The sequence below is a fragment of the Giardia intestinalis genome, chromosome 5 (genome assembly GCF_000002435.2).
Source record: "Giardia intestinalis strain WB C6 chromosome 5, whole genome shotgun sequence".
NCBI classification, from domain to species: domain Eukaryota; phylum Fornicata; order Diplomonadida; family Hexamitidae; genus Giardia; species Giardia duodenalis.
The window spans coordinates 3,116,057-3,136,851 of NC_051860.1; the positions used below are offsets into that span (position 1 = coordinate 3,116,057).

At 48.5% G+C, this 20,795-nt stretch overlaps 8 protein-coding genes across 8 annotated transcripts; 5 read left to right on the forward strand and 3 right to left on the reverse strand.

Moving 5' to 3' along the window:
- Positions 1–48: 48 nt before the first annotated feature.
- Positions 49–5,007, reverse strand: GL50803_0016342 (uncharacterized protein; the record flags this gene model as incomplete). Its single annotated transcript, XM_001707358.1, has 1 exon — positions 49–5,007. The coding sequence occupies one exon, from the start codon at positions 5,005–5,007 to the stop codon at positions 49–51; it is 4,959 nt and encodes a 1,652-aa protein (XP_001707410.1).
- Positions 5,008–5,101: 94 nt separating this feature from the next.
- On the forward strand, positions 5,102–7,675 carry GL50803_0016343 (Median body protein; the record flags this gene model as incomplete). The annotated part of the gene is made up of 1 exon (XM_001707357.1): positions 5,102–7,675. The coding sequence occupies one exon, from the start codon at positions 5,102–5,104 to the stop codon at positions 7,673–7,675; it is 2,574 nt and encodes an 857-aa protein (XP_001707409.1).
- Positions 7,676–7,697: 22 nt separating this feature from the next.
- GL50803_0095023 (uncharacterized protein) lies at positions 7,698–10,664 on the reverse strand (the record flags this gene model as incomplete). Its single annotated transcript, XM_001707356.1, has 1 exon — positions 7,698–10,664. One exon carries the CDS (start codon positions 10,662–10,664, stop codon positions 7,698–7,700), a length of 2,967 nt encoding a protein of 988 aa, XP_001707408.1.
- Positions 10,665–10,827: 163 nt separating this feature from the next.
- GL50803_0019189 (uncharacterized protein) lies at positions 10,828–11,436 on the forward strand (the record flags this gene model as incomplete). The annotated part of the gene is made up of 1 exon (XM_038045946.1): positions 10,828–11,436. One exon carries the CDS (start codon positions 10,828–10,830, stop codon positions 11,434–11,436), a length of 609 nt encoding a protein of 202 aa, XP_037902330.1.
- Positions 11,437–11,450: 14 nt separating this feature from the next.
- GL50803_002616 (uncharacterized protein) lies at positions 11,451–11,771 on the forward strand (the record flags this gene model as incomplete). Its single annotated transcript, XM_001707354.1, has 1 exon — positions 11,451–11,771. The coding sequence occupies one exon, from the start codon at positions 11,451–11,453 to the stop codon at positions 11,769–11,771; it is 321 nt and encodes a 106-aa protein (XP_001707406.1).
- Positions 11,772–11,816: 45 nt separating this feature from the next.
- GL50803_0013075 (putative replication factor-a protein) lies at positions 11,817–13,268 on the reverse strand (the record flags this gene model as incomplete). The annotated part of the gene is made up of 1 exon (XM_001707353.1): positions 11,817–13,268. One exon carries the CDS (start codon positions 13,266–13,268, stop codon positions 11,817–11,819), a length of 1,452 nt encoding a protein of 483 aa, XP_001707405.1.
- A 449-nt stretch (positions 13,269–13,717) lies between these two features.
- On the forward strand, positions 13,718–16,531 carry GL50803_0025816 (High cysteine membrane protein Group 1; the record flags this gene model as incomplete). The annotated part of the gene is made up of 1 exon (XM_001707351.1): positions 13,718–16,531. The coding sequence occupies one exon, from the start codon at positions 13,718–13,720 to the stop codon at positions 16,529–16,531; it is 2,814 nt and encodes a 937-aa protein (XP_001707403.1).
- Positions 16,532–16,736: 205 nt separating this feature from the next.
- On the forward strand, positions 16,737–20,729 carry GL50803_00101278 (uncharacterized protein; the record flags this gene model as incomplete). Its single annotated transcript, XM_001707350.1, has 1 exon — positions 16,737–20,729. One exon carries the CDS (start codon positions 16,737–16,739, stop codon positions 20,727–20,729), a length of 3,993 nt encoding a protein of 1,330 aa, XP_001707402.1.
- Between the last annotated feature and the right edge of the window lie 66 nt (positions 20,730–20,795).

Sequence of the window (20,795 nt, forward strand, 5' to 3'; positions counted from 1 at the left end):
TACAGAACTAGAGCCGCAACAGAACGGGATCCGGTCATAAGACCCCACTCAGATCTTACCGTAAGTGGACCTTCTGCTCGGTGTAAGAGCGGTCCCAGCCCCGGAGCTGGGAGCCCTGTAGTTCAGTGCTTCTGCAGCCTTCGGTAAGTCAACTAGCATGAGCTTGTCCATCAACTCCTTCTGCCTTTCCAACTCGGTCATAACTATGGTTTTCTGTTGCGAGAGGGTGCTCATTGTTTGAGATGCATCCAGCATGGATTTGCTGAGCCTTGTCGTCATGTTCTCTGCCTGATTGCGTAGATCGTTAATTTCTTGCTCATATCTAACATTCTCGGCTATTATATCATCCATGGCAGACATCTGCTTGTTCAGAGCCAATATATCTTTCTTGAGAGCATCGTTTTCTGCCTTAAGTAAAAGAAATTCTTTGGTTGATGTGATTAGGCTACTGAATTTTGAATAGAGCATAGAGTGCTCCCTCTCTATACCCTCTGGATTATCTGCCGTCACTTCTATCTCCTGTATTAGTGCTCTCAGTGCATCACGCTCCTCAATGAGAGAGGTTATGTCTACATAGGTCTTCTTAAGAGATGCCAGTTTCCGTTTCAGTATTGTTACCTCCTCGATCAGGCAAGGATCGTCCTTATGACCCAGAAACTGTGCCAATTGGTCTTCAAGATACTGTCGTTCGAGAACAGCAGCGGCTACTTCCGGGTTAGCTTGTCTTGCCTCCTCAAGTGAGCTGGAGAGTGAGGCTATCTGCCGGTCCAGAAGTGTCGGATTGGTGGAAAAATCCCGAAACTCTTGTAAGTCCTGAGACAGTTCGGCTCTGTGCTTAATTCTGGCGCTCAGGGACGTGTTGCTGTCACGAGCAGTTGCTAGCTGTACTTCCAGTGTCTCTATTTCATTTTGGAGGCGACTCTCTTGGCCTATTTGGCTCTTGAATTCCTTTAATTCCTTTCTCAACGATAAAGCCTTATCGATCATGGTGCTAAGGTTATAGTTACTGGACTTAAACGCCTCCAATATGTTGTGCAAATTATCAATCCTGGTTTGTAGCGCCTTTGTGTTTCTCTCAGTTCCTTCTGCGCTCTCTGCTGCCATCTGGCAGTCCTCACAGAGGATGGTGAGGTCTTCTATGTCAAGAAGGCAGTTATGTATTTCTGGATAAGACTCTCGTAATTCAAGAAGGTTGTTTTGTATGACTTCGCGGCGAGTTTCTAGCTCATCTAGGGCTCCTGGCCTGAGATAATTGTCTATCTCGGCGTGCAAGTCCTTTATGTCCTGGTTCAATGCAGTTATCGCGTGATCATCCTGCTGCAGTTGTTGAAGCTGCAGTTGAAGATGTGCCTTCTTGGCCTCTAATTGGTCAAGGACGACTTTTGGATCCTCGATGCGCTCATATTGCTTTAGTGACATTCCCAGCTCGTCGCAGTCCTTTATTAACTGGTGTAGCTGTGGATTGGCCTTCATTAGCGCATCGAAACGAAGCTGCAGATCACTCTTCTTTGTCTCGAGCAGCTCAGTATTGAGCCTCCCTTCATGGATGTCACCAACCAACGTCTCTAGGTACTTATTTTCCTCTATGATGCTGAAAATGGAAGGATGCTTCTGTTTGAGAGCAGACAGTTGATCTACCAAGTTGGCATTTTCACGCACTATGGCAGAAGGCTGTTTAATGGCATTTGTTAAGCTATTAAGCTCTACCGTGGTTACTTCTATGCGGTTAATAAGCTCGGCTAGCTGGGGATTAGACTTCCGGAGCGTCTCCACTTCTGTTTCCAGACTCCTCTGACGGGCCTCGAGACGGCTCGGGTTATCTTTGTATGTCTTCATCTCTTCTAATATCAGTTTGAGGTGCTCTACCTCGTTGACAAGGTGAGTGATGCCTTTTTCGCTCTTTATAGTGAAAAGCTCGGTCTGGAGTTGCGAGATATCATCAGACAACGTCTTTTCATTGATCTCTCCGGATTTAAAGGCATTAATGAGACCTCTGAGCCGGTCTTGTTCGTCAAGTAGTAGCGAAACAGCAGAATTAGTATTTCTTAGAACGCGTGCCTCATTGCTTAACGATGTAATGACATTGCGTAACTCTGTTGTATCCAGAGAGTAGCGCTGAAGTTCAACAATCTCACGCTCTAGTTGGGCTTTCTCAGCTAAAAGTGCACCAACGGGTGACTTCTTTGCAGTATCATCTAGCGCTTTCAGTTGAGCCTTCAGTTGGGCAATTTGTTCCACGAGGCATTCTGACTTGACAGAGTTATCTTTAGCTAATTGCGTGCTGGCTTCCAGCTTCTGCTGAAGAGAGTCAATCTCTGCAAGACGCTCAAACACATGGCTGTGCGCACTGTGCAATTCAGCAATCTCGTGCTCAATCTCTACTTTTTTCTGAGCAAGCTGGTCAGGACTATTAATATAGTTTTTGTATTGGCTCACTTCCTGCTGCATGCCCTCAACAGACTGCAGCAGCTGAAGAACATCCGGGGAGCCACGCTTCAAATCCTCCAAGGCATTGATTAGCTCACGATTTTGCTGCTCTAGCCGTGGCCTAGATTGAATAGCTATCTCTAGTGTTTGCATCTTCTCCTTCAGGCGTTCATTTTCAGCCAAAAGGGAATCTATGTCTGGGTTAAGTGTCTTCAGTTCTGCAATCTTATCTAGCAATACCTGCTTGCTTTCCTCCAAACGTCCTCTATCATCAATGCTCGCGTGGAACTCATTGATTTGCTGCAGCAAGCACAGCTTATCTTGTATGATGGATTCGATATCTGGAAAGTCGAGCTGCAATGCCGCCAGATTCTCTTGTAGCTTGTAATTATCTTCTTGCAAAGCTTCAGGATCTATATTTCCTTCTTTAATATCCATTATTTGGGTGCGGAGTGCGTTGTTTTCGTCCAGGAGCCTCAGAGTATTTCCGTGGGCTTCTTTCAACGCTGCTAGATTTTCCTGCAGCTGGATATAGTCCGCCTCAATTGTGAGCTTATTGCGCACTGCTGTCTCTACTGCTGCTTGCTCTTCACGGATCTTCTCCAAACCGGTTATCATAGATAGAATCTCCGCACTACTCTCCTTTATTGAAGCCAGCTCTTCTTGAGACTTAACTAGCTCCCCTAGAAGTGTAGAAGGAGACTCAGCGTATAGCTTAAGCGACTTGATCTCGTTCTGAATGATGCCACGCTTTTCTAGAAGCTCCACTACTCCCGGTGAGTTTGTGCGGAGATCGTTTAGCTCCTGTTCTAGATTACAAATCTCTGTGGCAAGAGCGGTGCTGCTGGTTGCAAGTCCATTGAGCTCCATGATCTCGTCTTGCAGAGCTGCTCTCTGCTTAGTAAGTTTCTCCACCTCTGGGTTATTGCGTTTAAGCTCTTCTTTCAGCCCGCGCATAGCCTCCACTTCGTTGTAAATTGTCTTTATATTGGCCAATGAATCTCCGAAGTTCTTGATATCCTGAGCCAGCTTGTTCTTATCTGCCAAAAGCCCAACGATATCTGGGTTCCCTTCTACTAGCATTGTTAGCTCTCCTCTCAATACCTCTAGTTCTTGCTCCAAGCTTTGCTTGTTATTTATGTACTCCTTAAACTCTAAGATCTCGTCATGTGTTCGCTTATAGATGTCAACGAGAAGTTTCACATCCGGAGAGGATGTCTTCAGCATTCCTAGCGTCTCCTTTTCCTGATTAAGCTTGTCAGCAAATCCAGCATTGTTGTCGAGTGCCTGCTGATAGAGGTCCACAATAGATCTGCACTCCACATGCTCTCTAACCAGGAGGGAAATCTCTGGGTTGTTCTTTTCAAGTTCTGTAAGCTTCTGCTTCAGGCTTGTACATTCAAAAAGAGCACTTTCTAGAGTGCTGGTAGAGATGCGTTGTATCATGGAGCGCAGGTCTTCTGCCTTCTTAAGGGTCTCTGCGACATCCGGGTGGTTGGCCGCCATTTCCTGGTATTGCTTGCGAAGCAACGCATTCTCATTTAACCCATTTGTGGGAAACTGCACCATCTGCCGCAACTCTTCGATGTTCGATAGTAGCTGCTTTCTCTCTGTATACCCTTGCATGACTGCCGGGTTGCTTTCGAGTATGGAGTCTATGCTCTGCTGGAGCATGCTTATATTATCAGTTAAACTAACAGGATTAATAATATAATTGTCCAACAGGCTTTTCTCTGCTTTGAGTTCCATGATTTTGTCAATATACACCGATGCAGTTTGATGTTTCGCGCGCTTAAGCTCAATGGTCGCTTGAAGTGCAGAGATCTGGTGCGATAGTTGGCTCAGGTCTTCCCCTGTATCCTCGGATGGCGCTGGACCATTACGAACAGGATGCTCAATTAAGGAATATAGATTAAGCTCGTGTTCTGCGTCTAAATAATCCTGTACCAAGGCCAGTGAATCCGCACTCATCGCTTTTCGAGTCTCCTCAATCTGCTTCCTCAGCAGCTCTGCCTCTGGGAGCATGACATGGCTTCCACTTGAAGCTGCCTGGATAGCTCGTGTAAGTACTTCAAGCTCCTTTTCAAGCTCTAATTTTTCAGATGTACATTTTTGAATGGTCGGGTTTGTGCCCAAATCTGCCACCCGTGTCCGTAGCTCTTCGACTGTGCGGGAAAGAGAGCTCAACTCGGCAAGCTGATCCTGCAATTTAGTGCATTCTTCTTTGAGAGCTTCCCTACTTCCTGATTGTTGTTCAATGGCTTCAATACTGGCAAGAAGGTCCTGTCGTGTGACAGATAACGTGGCACGCCCAGAGAGATCTTGGCAGGACGCAAGAATTGCACCATAAAGAGACTCCACCCGGCCATCGAGTTGCTGACGATACGTCTCCGAGAGCCTCTGTACCTGGAGCTGAAGCTCAGCACCAAGATTCTTCACGACTTCCTCCGGAAAAAGCCCTGCACCGCCCAAAAGCGCCAAGACATATGTGCTAAAGATATCCATTGTGCCGCTCACAGCACCGTTCACTTCCTCGACCAGGGCACTCAGCTGCTCCAGTGGCACGGGATTCAAGGACATTGCCTGTATAGTATTAGTCAAAAATTATTACAAGTAGTTGCAAAAATTATGGCAAATGCTAAATTCCGAATTTTGAGACACCTCTAAATTAAAAATGTCCGAGGCTATGGTTTTCAGCAAGATCGACGAGTACACGCTCTTTATGAGCCGGTCTCTCCAGAAATCGCTCAAAACATTTGCTGAGCAGGTCATGGCCCTAATTTATCAGTATAAAGATACGCTTGTCGAGGATAGGCTTGCTCTCACCAACACCCTCGACGAGGCGGTTCAGATTCTTGTCGACAGTGGCAAGGAGGAGGCGGATAAGCTTGGATTTAATATATACTCTGCGGTGAGTAGGTATATCAGCGAGATCTGGGCCTCTCAGTCTGGTCAGACAACGGCGGCCCCGCCAGCGACGGATATCGACGGGCTCCACAGGCAGCTTGTTGCTCTCAAGAATAGCCTTGGCCAAAATGCTGAGCTCTATGAGCAGAGGTGCCAACTTCAGGCGGAGTTGCGCGAACTTCAGGAATTTTCGGAGAACCCCGCGGCAGCAGTCGAGGAAATTATGCAGCTGAAGGCCCAGATAGATGAGCTCAAGTACGGGGCCTCGAACCACAACGCCCTTGTCCAGGAGAAGAGGGATCTTGAGCGCCATCTTGCAGACCTGCGCCTCAGTAGACAAGACACTAACTCACGCCTCCCCCAGGAGATCGACAGACTTCGCGCTGAGATCGAGGACGAGAAGCGCAATCTGCCGCATATGGACGATCTGCAAAGGCAGCGCGACGAGCTCCAGAGGCAGCTAGACACAATCAGGCGCCGGGGCAACACGTCGGGTGTCATGGCCGAGATTGAGAACATACAGAGGCAGATAGACGATGCCAACTCCTCTGCGTCGAGCGAGCATGAGCTTCGAATGCTCCGTGCCGAAGTTGAGACTCTCCGTGCCCAGAAGTCCATCGTCACCCGTCTTGAGGCGGAGAATGCGGATCTGCGCCGAGAGCTACAGGACATTCGTGGCCGTGCTCAGGAAATGAGCGCTAGCCAGCGCTACAGCGCCAATCAGGCGCAGGAGCTGCAGGAGAAGGCGATGCAGGCAGAGGAGCTTCTGCAGCAGAAGATTGAGCTTAGGCGCCAGCTTCATGAGGCTCTAGAGCGAGCAGATGCAGGTGAGGCTGCTCTTCGTGACAAGAGGCGACTTGAAGATGAGATAAAGGGCCTTCAGTTGCGTCTTACCGAAAACGACTTTACGAAGGAGCGCTCTATCCTCCGGAACGAGATCCAGGCTAAGACTACCGAGATAGACACACTTATCAGTGACCGTCGCGCTCTGGAGACCAAGCTCCTCAATAAAGAGGCAGAAGTGGATCAGCTTCTTTATGAAAAGCAACTTCTCAAGACAGAGCTGAACTCCTATCGCGGAACAAACGAGGATATAGACAAGCTTACCTTTGAGAAACGCCAGCTTGTTGAGGAGCTAAACGACCTGCGTGAGAAGACTATCAAATACGACCAATTGGCTCGTGAGAAGGCGGCGCTCGAGACTGAACTCAAGGAAAACTCGTACAACTTTGACCAGTTGCTTGAACAAAAGCAACAGATGCGTAGCGATCTCAATGCCCTTCGCGAAAAGGCAGCCGACTACGAGCGCGTCGATCGCGAGCTTCGCCTCAAGGACAAGGAGCTCGAGGAGAAGAATGCTGAGATCGAGAGGCTTCTTGAGGACCGCCGCGTCATGCGTACCGAGCTCCTCCACTCTAAGGAGTCTGCGACCGATGTTGACAGTTTGATACAAGAGAAGAGGCTGCGTGACCGAGAGCTTGCCCACCTTCGTGACCGCATGAGCGAGTATGAGCGTGTGGTAGAAGAGAGGATCCAAAAGGAGAAAGAAAATAACCTTCTTAAGCAGCGTATCACGGAATTGGAGCAGCAGCAGCGCACCGCGACAGTCCGCGAGACCGAGATGAGTGCCCTCCGTGAGAAGGCTAACGAGTTAGATGGCTACAACCGTGAGCGCCAGGCAAGAGAGCATGAGATCAACATGTTGCGTGACAAGGCCTTGGAGTCCGACAAGCTTCGCCAGGATAACAGGGTGATGGCGATGGAATTGACAGAGCTTCGCGAGAAGGTGCAACTTCTCGAGAAACTCCAATACGAGAAGAGAGCACGAGACGTAGAGATGCTCGAGTTGCGCCACAAAGCCATGGACGTTGACACTCTTGTTGAGGAGAAGCAACGCCTTGAAATGCGTCTTGCAGAGCTCAAGATCAAGGTCAATAATTATGATCAGCTGGCAGACGACAAGGCTCGTCTGCAGGAGCAACTGAAAGAAATGTCAGACAAGCTGATAGAGTTCGAGATGATCATGGATGACAACCGAAGGCTTAAGCTTCAGGTTAAGGAGCTCGACCTTAAGACTGCAAACATGGAGAAGCTTTATGAGGAGTACAAGAAGCTCGAAGACCAGCTGAAGGCAACGAAGGCGATGACCTCTACAGGCATGGGTGTGTCGGCTGCCTCTCCGGCATTTTACAAGACGAAGAGTATGCGCCTTACACAACAAAACAACCAGATGAAAAACACAACAGACAACCTCCTAACGCGCGACATTCCCAAGTTGATCGACAAGCTTATTGAGCGCCCTGCGGGGACTACAACCATGGGCCGAAGTGGTAAGTTCTGAGCCTCTGTGAATTTACACCTGGTCATAAGTAGCCTGTGTTAGAAAAGTTAGCAATTTTGTCGTACATGTATGGTTTGCAAAAGTTCATCTTTATATGTGGTCGTGACTTCTGTGATATGAGATCGCAGTAGGAGACGATGGCCGGACGTATCCTGTAAACATGCTTAGATCGTGCTATGGAATCCAATCTTTTCATTAGCTTTTCGTCGATAGATTGCTGGAGTTGCTGCTTGCGTAAGATATCGCCTGCGTTGAAGGCCAGTGAGAGGTCTAGAATAGCTGTAGTGGTTTCTGTGATAATGTCTAATGGTTCTTTCGCTCTGGAACCTAGTAGATGAAATGAATCAATCTCTACGCCACTTGTTGCAGTCGAGGGTTGCTTTCCTTGCGTGCTGTTGCTCTCATAAGATAGGTATTTGCTGGAACGGGGATTAAGGGACAATGGCTCTAAGACGGACTGTCCATTCTTGTAAAAGCGTATTGTCTCGGTTGCCATATCCACTATGGCGCCTACCACATCGTTGGATCCCAAGAATAGTCCACTGAATCTCCTTTGACCACGCTCAAAGATAAATCCATCTGTAGTTATAAAAGCTCCATTGATAGCCGGAGAGTCGCATCCGTGGAATAGCTGCTCTTCATACATTACCCCCAATGCTAGATTTGTAGCACTGGGGAGGTTCTTGAGGATAAACTCGAAGTACACCTTAGCGAATTTGGAAGATGATAAGATGTACTTATTACATTTGATCGTGACATAGTGCCTAGGAGTCTTTAGTTCAATATGGAGCCCGCTCACATCAAGATCATAGAGGTCCATATGCTTAAGCATGCAGACGGTTCCATCCAGGATCTGATATTGTTTCACTAGCTTCCGGCTCTCAAGCACCTCTGTGAGAAGATCTTGGAACGGTTCCGTCCCTGAGGTAAGAGCCATTTTGATTGCATCCTCACTCCACTGTTTGTACATTTCACGCATGGCAGCTCTTCTACTACGCATCTCCTCTATAAGGTATTCAAACGGCACTATCTCTACTCGTGTACGTTTAGGGCATTGCTTGGTCCCACAGGGGTCTCGAGGATGATCACAGGGATGCTCCTGGGCCTCCTCTGATGGGTGGGAGAAAGGATTGGGGGCACTATATATTGTAGCGCTTGTCTCTGATAGCTCATTATTGGGATTGTTGGTAGTATTAAGCTGATGGAACGAGGAGAACTCCTGGACAGATGGAATGACGACATGCTCCAGGTCCTTTAGGGTTTCGTCATCAATGTGAACAGAACTACTATCAATTAATGGAAATAGTTGCTCCTTTAACTCCTGATTTTCCCCTGTTAATAGATTGATCTGTAACGTGACTCCTTGCTTGTCTTGCAACACGAGATTGTACTTATCTCCATCTAATCCTGACTGTCCTGTGCTCTCCTCATCTCCTGTGAAGGGCGCACGGGATTGTCTTATGGCCGCAGAAAAGCCTAGGTTAATAAGCTCTTTATTTGCACAGTCCTTCATAAGAATGCACCCGTACGCCCTGATATGCATGAAAAGAAGACCCAAGTCCTTTGTAGAGACGCGTCGAAGAATCTCTCGATAGATATCTTCTGATACAAGCTTGCAACTGGTCAGTGCTGGTGATGTATATATCTCTGGTGAGACAATATGGCGTGCAATTAGGACCGTGACAGCATCTATGAATGTGTCCGACTCCAGAGAAATGGCCATTATGAGCAGTTGCGGTAGCTGAGCTATAGGCTTAAAGATCATTTCCTCTAGCATCTTTAGATCTGCCAGTCTGCGACTCGTTCCCGCTGTCTCCTGAGTTAGCGCAAAGAACGCCTGAAGGTGGTCCCTGTACTCTGTTTCGAGCGCATCATAGTACTGCAAAGCATCCACTTGGTGATCCACATACACACTATCAATCTGCTTGGCTCCATTTTTCAGCAGCCCCTCATATTTCAACTGCACCTCCTTCACTGCTTCTATGAAGCTCGCGGTCACCTCATCACAGAGTCGCTTCTCTGCGTATGCCTTCCAGCTTTTGAGACAGTTAAGCCTTTCCTCCCTACGTATGTCGATCAGCATATTGAATTCGTTGGTTATTTCAGTTGCATATGTTTCAGCCAGAGAAATGGCAGATGATATCAGTCGCTGCTCACTTATAACAGTGGGGTGGCGGCAAAAGAGAAGAAAGCGTGCAAAGCCATCGGGATATAAGTGAGGATGAGATCTGTGTGTTTCGCAGGAGGCCATATGGGGGAAGCTTCTGTCCACTAGCTCTATGGCAGCATCCTCTTCAATAGTCGCAAAGCAGCCCTGAGACTCTCCATAGATGGCGGGGGGAAGGTCACGTGTCTTTTGTGCGTAAAGCCGTGACATGAGATTGGACTGCCTGGTAAGAGCGCATCTTCGAGTAACAAAGGAAATAAACTTCTGGCCTTTCAAGTTTGTGTAGAGTAGGGAGTCTGAGATATGAGATAGAACAGGGGAGCTTGCCTTTAGTTCCTCTGGTGGCACATGCAGAGGAAACTGAACAATTAGCTTCTCTTTTCCGTAGTTTGAGGTTTCTCGTTGGAAGATCAGTTTCTCCTGAGTGTCTGTCTGGGGAGGAAAGGCCAGCAAGGACCGATCCTTGAGAAGTATGCTCTCCGGATCCTTAAGTATGGCATCTCTCTCCTCTTGTAGTGTAAGCTCTCTGGAGATAAGGGAAACTAAGGGTGCATATAAAGGAGAATTAATGAGTGTATCTAGGCGCAGAAGAAGCGCTTTACTGTACAAGTTGTACCTCTCTGGTTTGGGAAATTTGCCGGGCGCCTTTTCTCTCGCTTTTGCATAAAGATAACAGAGTGCATCATTGATCCCATCCTCTGTCGTACTTTCATAGTTATTGGCCCAGTACGCCGAGAGGAGGAGCTTGTCTTCCGAAAACGAAAACTCAGTAATGGCAAGGGGCATCGGCCACTCCACGACAGGGGACGCGGGATAGCCCATTATTTTAACAAGTGCTCGTCACACGTGGGCGCTCTAGATTTACAATAATCACACAGAAAATCTAATGGTCTTCTTGTCAAGCCTTTACTAAGGTTTATGGCAGTGTATAGACAGAAAAATAATACAACGCAAGTGAAGGCCCGAGCTGCTGCCTACGCTGCCTATGGCCTCATGGAAGCACAACCAAATAGGCTCGTCCGATTTTATCTTTGCCGAGATTGACTGTATGGGGGTCTCCATCATTGTCACCGAGCTGCCCACCGTGTCTTCGCTTCCGCTCCATTTGCAAGTTTATGATTTTCTCAACGTCACAGCCTTAGTCACATTTGGCCCAGCTAGCTACAGCATGGCACCTATCAGGAATCGTGGCTTGAGCGTCACGATGTTTGACTATTCATCTTCAACAGCGCTCACACACAACGCCCTGGCTGAGTGGCAAAGCTTTATGCAGAGGAAAATTCTGGATGCACACTCCTCTCCCAGACGTGAGCTGATTTGCATATTGGACGATACAGCCGGTGTCAAGACGATCATTCTCTTCTCTCTACTAATGTATCACTGGGGGTGCTCTTTGGAACATGCGCTGCAACGTGGCCGAGAGTACTTGCCTCGAGTTGTCCTCACGTCTGAAGAGGAGATCTTTCTGTGCAAGCAAATCTTAGCTACCAAGCAAATATCACGTACCAAACGGTTCCTTTTCCTCTTTCGACGGTATGTGCTGCAACTGAGGCTTTGTAAGCGGCGTAAAGAGTATAGTGCTACTCTTCTTTAGATCAAGAAAAAACAATGGCCGTGGCCTCTCCTCTTTTAGAGCAGTTCCTGATGGTCAACTCTGGTAATTTTCAATACAACATCGTTGACAAAGGTGTAGACGGTGATATGCTCTTTTACAAAGTTGCATTTTTCCTCATGGACCCCAAGGAGCCCATCCCAGAGGCAATCATTTTTACCTTTTATGAAGGCTCTAGCAATGGAGAAAGCAACCTTCTGTTTGTTCCCGAAAATTATCACTACAAATGTGACACGCGGTGCATCGCCGAAGGGAAGTTTTCTGCCCTTTTGATGTCACGCTTCAACCAGAAGTTGCGGGCCAAAGGCCTTACTTAGCGGTGTTACAATCTAGTGCGTAAATTTTTCTGTACATGTCAAGGTTCACTTGAATGCCTCCATGTTCCGCCTATAGGCTTGGAGCTGACCCACCAGGTTGTCGAAAATGGTAACGTAGGACGGAGCCAGTTCTATTCCCATCAGGTTCGTTCTGTCTCTTCCATCATACTTCCCTTGGGTCATCTTGACCGCTACGTCAACCTCCAGAACCTTGGAAAGAAGGTGTAGTTTTTCGTCGTCTCCCCTCTCCATAAACTCATCTGCAGACATGCCCATGAGGGTGGATGCATAGGGGTCAAAAATCGTTATGCGCGTGTGTGCCAGCACATCAGATATGTTCCCCCCTATGCGCCAGTAATACTTTTCGCCTGCACTGGTCTCTTGGCACTTCGGGCAGATGGGACTGTCTCGCAGAGCACACTTGCAGGATGCACACCCCCGATAGGTGGCTAACTCCAGATTACGGTCCAGTACGAGAGACACCAAGGCACGCAAGGGCTCGCTACTTGCGAGTTCTCCAAGAGTGCTGTAGGGCATCGTCTTCCAGCCACCTGCTCCCCTGTCGTCGCGCCTAGGAGAATTGGGCTCCATGTTTGCTCCCGATAGATTAGCACACGCCTCTTTGGCCTCCTGAGACGCCCACCAGAAGCGAAAGTCCTTTAGATTGCCAAGCTCATCCGGCTTGGATGGAGCGTCAGTAACCAGAAAAATCTTAGTGTGACTTGTGCAAGAACATTGGATACCATACCTCTCGCTGCTTCTGAACTGAACTCTCGAGAAAACAACAATCTTTCCTGTGAGGTGTGTATCGACGTTGTCTTTCGTGAAGTTGTACGCACTAAGGAACGGCTCTAGTTGCTCCGACCAAATAGAGACTTTAATGTTCCCTGTCTTATCAACAACCAAAAGGTCTAACCGGGACCACTGGCGAGCCGATTCTGGCGATGAGTAAACCATAGTTGCATCCGAGATGCCGGCAAGAATGGTACACACATGAGTGTGGGGTTGCTCAGAATCACCTTGCAGCTCGGACCTAAAGCCTACTGAGTTGTGTGTTTGATTCAAAAGGCCTTTTACAACCTCCTTAGCCTCAGATATGGCCGAAACAGTAGAGAGCGCAGATTCAAGTTGTTTCTCCTTATTTGGTGGCGGGGCAGTGCTAGCTGCTGAGAGTAGAGTAATGATTGTCCCGCTCTTTATTGAGATCTTATAATCTGACCGCGACATGTCGAACTTTCTGTCTGCTGGAGTCTTTGAGGAAATCCCAATATTCTTCAACTGTATGATATCCCCCACCGAGATCTGAGGGGAAAACTTATCAGCGTCGGTGAAGCAGTCAACCTTGACGTCTGAAGAATCGTCGTCGAGCAGAAAAGAGAACCACGGCTTTCCTGTGCGCGTAGTAGCAAGCGGCTTCCTACTAACGACTCTTCCTTGAACTGTGTGCTGACCAAAGTCGACCAAGTCAGCTATTCGGGTGATAATTGGTTCCATCATTTTTTGCAATCCTCATAACAGGATGTGAGAGGAGGGGCGATGACTGTGTTGATCCAACCACGTACACTATTGGTCAACGCTTCCCAGTGTCACCAGATCAACCGCCTGACAAAATTACAGCTGTATACCTTAATTCCCTTTTGAGAAAGAAAACATTAGGAAGTTAGCAACAACGATTGCTCCCACAGAAAACCGCATCAGAGGTGCACGTGCGCTCAAAAAGGCCAAAAAAACAGAATCTTTCGGGCCTCTTTTGGGCCAATCGTTTTTACTGACATGAACAACTGTTAAACGTTGGTGAATAACTAGAAGGCCGCTAAAGATGCGACGATTCACTGGCACGCCACAGCTATAATTTTCTCTCACTATAGGTAAAAAGATATTGTAAAGCATTACATTAAACCCATCTCTGCGTTAAAAATTAATTATTGGCAGTACTCGGAGGCACCATGTCCTGGTCATCACTGTTCGCGCTTTTAATTATTGCTATGCATGCTCATGATGAAGTCTGCGCACGCTGCCTTCATGATAAGTGCTTGCAGACGAGGCACGGCAGTGTATGCACTCATTGCGAGACTGGATATGTCCCCTTGGAGGGCCGGTGCACCGCCACGGATGTGTCTTTCTGTCTTGTCGAATCAGAAGGGGGAGGTACATGTTCTCAGTGTGCCTATGGATATAGAGGCCTCCTAAATGGTTGCTATCCTGTGCCACTGTTTGGAGTGCTTGACGGTAATGTATCTGCTGCCTCAGCCTTTTACATTTCCACTCACGTCCTTCTTAATGGCCAAATTCTCTTCACGGGGTGCTTTGCAAACAATGAACTGCCCATCAATGGTGTCTGCGCCGAGGACACTGACAATTGGTGTGCTCAATCTGGAGAGACTGACTTTAGCTATGGAACGTCCTGTTTGCGGTGCACAGGGACTAATGTGTTCTATTTCAAGGGAGGATGCTATAACACCAAGACAGAGCCTGGCAGCCTGATTTGCAAGGCAGCTTTGGATGGAGTCTGTACTGCTTGCAATACCGATAGCGGCTACGTGTTCGAGAACCCTAGTACAGGTACGAAGACAGACCAGTGCATATCATGCGGCGATGGATATGGAGCCGATGGGTACAGTGGCGTTGAAAGTTGTAAAACATGTGTAGCGCCAAGTGGAAATAGCAAAATAGCTACGTGCTCTGCATGCCCAGATGGCTATAAATTTAACATTGCACACACTCGGTGCTTTAACTGTGCATTGCAGGGGTGCTTAAACTGTGATGGCTACGACAGCTGTGAACACTGTGACACCGGCTTCTTTATGGCTGATCAATCGTACAGCAAAATCTGTGTTACGACGTGTCCATCAGGAACGTTCCCGTTTGTCAACTCCACTGGATATAATAAGTGTTTCTCGTGCTCAAGTTCTGATGGAAGTGATTCTATAGCTGTAGAGCGCATACCAGGCTGTGAAACATGCGCAGTTGGTAGTGGCAACCTCCTGACATGCAGCGCATGCCTACAAGGGTATCAGCTCACGCCCACTGGATGCAAACAGGTTTGCGCTGACGTATTAGGGTGCGGTTTAGATGCTTGTACTGTTGTCATAGGCTCTATGTCATACTGTTCAAAGTGCAAAAGTACAAATAACTATGCGCCCATAAACGGAGTATGTGAATATGTTTCCATGAATGATAAGTCTGGTTGCAGAAGAGAAGAAACTATCGCTGGGGTCTGTCCTCAATGCGGTGAGGGGTATTTCCTGCACATGAATGGTTGCTATAAAGCTGATCAGGCTCCAGGAAATCTTGTGTGTAGCAGTGTTGGAACTGGTAGTCGATCTCTTAGAAACGCTGGCGCAGGGTTGTGCAGCGTCTGCGGGTCAGGGTACCGTGCTAAGCATGGGCGGTGTATATCATGCAATAAACAGCACTGCCTTGAATACATCCCAAACACTTGTGTATGCACGCTATGCGAGGACAACGTTCTCCTAATTCAGGGGGAGTGCGTTTCGTTTCCCAGTTCCGGGTGCAAGGTGCCCTACTGTGCGCTGTGCGAAAAGAAGCTGGAAGTGTGCACGCGTTGTGAGGCCAGCTACTATATCACACCCCTGCACGGATGCACAAAGGACTGTGAAGACCTCATGGGATACCACAACAACGCTGATCTGGGCAAATGCGTTAGATGCAGAATTAGAAACTGTTACAAGTGCTACGATAGCGCTCGCTGCTCAGAATGCTCTACCGGATACGGGCTCACGGACAACCAGCAATGTGTACGGTGCCCCAAGAACTGCTTTGCATGCGCACATCACAATAAGTGCACGACATGCAAGTCTGGATACATCTTGAGTGACTCCGAAGTATGTGAGTCGGAGGATGAGTATAAGGTGGATTGCAAACATGCTGACGCTAAATACATCAAGTACGAGTTCGCACGTCATATAAAGGGATCTGTGCGCCAGAGATTAACGGCCTCCATGTGTTCAGAATGTAATGCTGGTAAGGTGCCCATAAACGGTAAGTGCGTTTCAGTATCTGCAAAAGCTCCGAGTTGCACGCCTGGGACCGGGGAGAATGCTGGAAAGTGCACCCGCTGCATAAGTAGTGGCAGCTCAAATAGTACCTTCCTTTATTCAGGGGGTTGCTACGATAGCAATACTAACGTGGGTAAGTCTCTCTGTGCAAGCGTTGGCGACAACGGATTGTGCGCCAGGTGCCCACGGGGCGGGTTTATGCTCGACACCAGTCGTAATGAGTGTGTACCGTGTCCCATGAACTGTATGAAATGTAACTCATCTGGCTGCCTAAGGTGTGATTCTGGCTGGCTGCTTATCGAAAGTGAGTGCGTGCCGTGCAAAAAAGGCTGCCTTGAATGCGGCAGTTCTTCAGACAAGTGCACAAGTTGCATCACTGGGTACTACGTAGCTGGAGCCACTACGTCATCTGGAAAGGAGGGGATATGCCGTAGGTGTGATGATACACAGGAAGTAGACGGTTGGAAAGGGATCCAAGGATGCACACTGTGTACACCACCAGTTTTTGCTGGAGAGGTGCTATGTTTGTCCAAAGAAGTGATAGAAGATGTAGTAACCCGCTCGCTCAGTTCTGGGGTCGTAGCAGGAATCTCTATTACAATAGTAGTTGTGGTTGCAGCGATCGTGGGGGTCCTAGTTTGGAAATATGTTTGCAAAAAGAAATCATCCAAACGCATCAAAATGGTTGACATGGACGTCAGCATCAATACCAGCCAGTACATGTCCACAAGCACTGTGTAAATTACTGTAAGATAATGTCGGCATCATGTCTTGATCCACGGGTGTTCGCCCTTAGTGTCCTGGACAATACAGTGAGCCTCCACGGAACAAATACAAAGTCCTTATGGTGTTCTCATAGTAGTAGAGTTGTCGAACATATTTGCTTAAAAGTTTTTACACTCCAATTTGCAAAAAAGTTTGTGTTTTAACTTTGTTTTAAATTTTAATGACAAACCCGCCTCCTCTCGCAGAGACGATCCTGCAATGCAGCAACCCGGAGCAGGAGATGTTCCGCTCTCTCAATGTGGACATGAGCGACCGCAATGACGAGATCACCAACAAGCTTGTCCTCAGGGAGTACATAAATATGAAGCTCCAGACCCTTGGATACGAGCCAATTCCGTCGTTAGAGTCGCTTGTACTAACAACACCTGGTTCCACAAACTCACAGAGTGCTTCACAGGCAAATACGCCTGGCCCTGCCCACTGCATCCAACCCTACAGCAAGCCTTGCGCAGAGTCAGGTGTGACGTCCGCTCAACATGAAGTTGTGACGGTGTCGTCTATTGCGCGAGATCTGCTGAGGTCTCTCCGTATTGCAGACATTGCACTAGCGGATCACCCATCTCCTGTTGACATGCGTATCCAGGACTTCATTAACCAGGACCTGAAACCCTTCCCAGGCCTCTCTGCGGACGAGGTAGCTGCACTGAATCTTCCTCCGAAGGCGAACTGCTTCTCTATGGATCGCTGTGGAATCTCATTCGAGCTATCTACGCCTTTTGACTCGAACTACTACAAGGCAAGTGGCACAGAAGCAGTTCACCTCCCGCAGGGTCTCCTTGCCAACCCAGAGTCTGACAAACGCACCACAGTGGGAACATTTCATGTTGCAGAAGGTCATCTGCCGATTCCACAAGATAAACTGGCGGTCCCCACGCGAACCTTCATCCACTTGCTTTCACACGCCCTACATCCACCGAAGGAAACGATGGAGCTTCCATTCACGGGTACCCTCCCTGCTGAGAAACGCTGCCGCTGCTGGTGCTCTGCCTACCTGACCCCTGTGGTGCAGCCAGGCGTCAGTGCAAACTTTCCTCAGAAGCACATGGAAGTGCGCTTCTTTGTTCCAGGAGCCTACGTCAGCAATTTAGCATTCGTTGAGTATATTTTTGGGAACGCTGGGGATCCCAGCCTTCCCGAAAACGATCTCTGGCTCAAGCCTGACCGGAACATTGGGGTCACCAGCTGCATCATCATAGCGCCTCACCTGCGCAAGCTCCGAAAGAAGGACCTTGGCCTGCCTAACGTTGCGGATGCAACAGATCGCCAGAAGAGGGATGGAATGTGCTGGGCATCTGAGGATGAACTGTACAATGGTGGAAAGGCGTTTAAGATCTGTTACCGCTCCAAGGAGGGTGTGTCGATCACGCTTGTTGCAGACACCTACTACGGCTACTCTAAGAAAGAGATAAAGACGCAGATTTCATATGCTGCCAATGTCCGTGGAAATGCAGAGGAGGAACACAGCGGGGGCTGTCTCGCTTTCCCTGTTATGTCGTGGGGTCGCAACTTCCGTGCGGATGATAAGCGCATCGGGCTTGTTTCTACCGTGGACGAGCATTCGAATCCACGCAGACTTGTTCGTGAAAACTCGTGTCTTTCAACTGGCCTCCCGACAACCTGTCATACGTTCAACGAAATGAGGAAGCTTTTGGCTCCATCTCCAGCGTCCCTATTCCTGACACTTACCTCTCAAAATTCATCGGGACACGATGGTTCTTCCAAGAAGAGTATTTCTGCGCACGTGAAGCCTGTTGCCACTTATAACAAGGCAAGGGGTGTTCTGATTGACACTCGCTACCCAGATGACATCGTTTATGTGCCTGAGACTATGTCTATCGATTTGGCCACACGGCACATCAGCTGGACTCACCCTGAGTCGGGGGAGCAGATCACAGAAACCATCCTGGCCAATGTCGACTACATCCTCCCTAATGGATACCGTGTTCGCTTAATTCGTCACCCTATTTCCCATACCTGGATGATTAAGGGAACAAGCGCCGAAGCGATTTGCAATTTCCATAAGCCATTCACTGTCTCCGGGGGTGGAAAGTCAGAGATCAGCAAATCGGTCCTGGACGCAATAACTTCGGGGACCTTCTATGTAAAAAACTTCGACGATCTAAAGACACAGGTTGATACCGTGTTCAACTACGACTTTCCTAAGAGGTTCCGCGACGGAAATATCAAGGCAACATCACGCCACATCCTGTCCGAAGATCGTACGCTGGGGTCTGTGATCAAACTTCTAACGGTTGACTATGATATCTACACCGATGAGTATAACGAATGGCTCGAAAAGCTTCATAAGGAGATGCCGGATGTCATTGGCTTTATCTTTATTCTAAAGGCTCTCTATCGCCCGTCCTGGGGTGACTACGACAGCTGGAAAACCAGATTCAGGGTTGATAAGATGAACGGGTCAACAAGTCACACTATCATTTACCAGGATGCACCCCTGGCCGTTAACTATTTGAGAGTGGGGTCTGAGAGGGACGAGAAGGGAATGTGGAGGTGGCGAAATTATCGCCTACGCGCAGATTACTACCCCAGCCAGAAGATTCAAACAGAGGATGACATTACGGCGTCCACAGTTGTGCGCAGCAAGGACCTTTACGACATGGAGATGGACGCAAGCTCAGCGTTGATGGGGTCGCACTGTGGATTGCCTACGCCCAATACAGAGGGCGATGCCTCCGAAAAGTCCTACAAATTCGTCAGCAATTGTGAGTACCGCTTTTTCCAGCGCCCGGATGACTGCGTACACCCAGGAGCAGATAAGCAGTGCGAGATGGACCTCTCTCGTTGCAAGGGGAGGACCTTCATCACAAACTTCCAAAAGATCACTAGAAGCGAGTGCAAGGCAATGGCAGCCGATGTAATGAGCCTCGAAAAGTACACACAGCCTGTTCAGCAGCTGATCCGCGACTTCGCAGCAGGCGCTTATCCACATGAGGAGTACTGTGTCGTCTCGTCTCTTCCACGCATTACAGGGACAAAACCGGACGGCACTCCCATTCGCAGTGCTAATGTCCGCTACCTCCAAGACAGGCCTGAGTGGTACGAGCCGTGCAAGCGCGAAAAGTACTCTAGCGAGATTTCCCTGCGACTGGCGCGAGGGATAAGTCTAGAGAAGCCTGTGCTCCTGCCTGTTTCGCTGGTCGTTCCGGGGCGTAGACTGAATCCTAAGGACGGAGATATCAGGCCTCTCGCGGTCTTCAATCCGATGCACTATCAAGAGCTCCCAGAGCTTTTCATGGATCTGATCCCGTGTATCACCGGGAAGTCTCCATCCACGACTGGAGCTGGCGTTGAGGGGGCGCTCACAAAGGGCCCGTTCAACAGTATTCTTCCGATAGTGGACCTCAACAACTGCTTCCTTTCTCTTGTACTCACTGGAACGCCATGCTTTTCAACAGCTGCAGGCTACATCGGCCACAAGTTTAAGGTAGATCACGACATTTCTCTCATCATCCCAGAGGTCCTGAGCAGGATGAGCGTTGAAGAGAGGACCCCGAAGTATCTCATCTCTCACAAGTTTATGGAGAAGATTGAGGATTTCGAACACAATGGAAAGCATATCCCTGCATCAATCCTCGGTTACCGTATCACTTGGAGTTTTGTCAAGACGTTCTTTGCGAGAGTCTTTGATTCCGTTCATTCCCTCTTCACAGAGGAGCATCTCAAGCCTGAACTCCAGGACATGGATGCGTTTGCAGATGGTGTCCTGAACATCCACGAATCGCAGCTGCGAATAATCGACAACTATTTTGCAGACGGCTCAGTTAACGAGGCAATCCCACCTCTTAAGTACCTCCTTCACATCTGCAAATACGGCGAGTATAAGGGCCTGAAGCTCCACTCCCCCGAGTTCAGAAAGATGTTTACTCGCGACTACGTGTTAGATAGCGACTGGTATCAGCGACGCCTTGTGGTTAAACAGAGCTTAGACCTGAAGCTTTTAGAGAAGAATATCAAATACGTCTTTAACTTCTCCAAGAACGAAGCCATTGCAGAGGAAGCAAACCGTCGCGGCCTGTGTGTGGATAGGGTTCTTGCAGAATCCCTTGCACTGAAGAGCTATATTGGCAGCAACAAGTATCTCAACGATCTGGTCGGCACAATTGGTGTGCAAGTGTGGGGTGACGAAGATTGAGCAGGCTGAGTCCGATAGGGCAGTGAGTGAATTTGCGTGTGCTGCATCTTTATGTGGAGCTTGGTT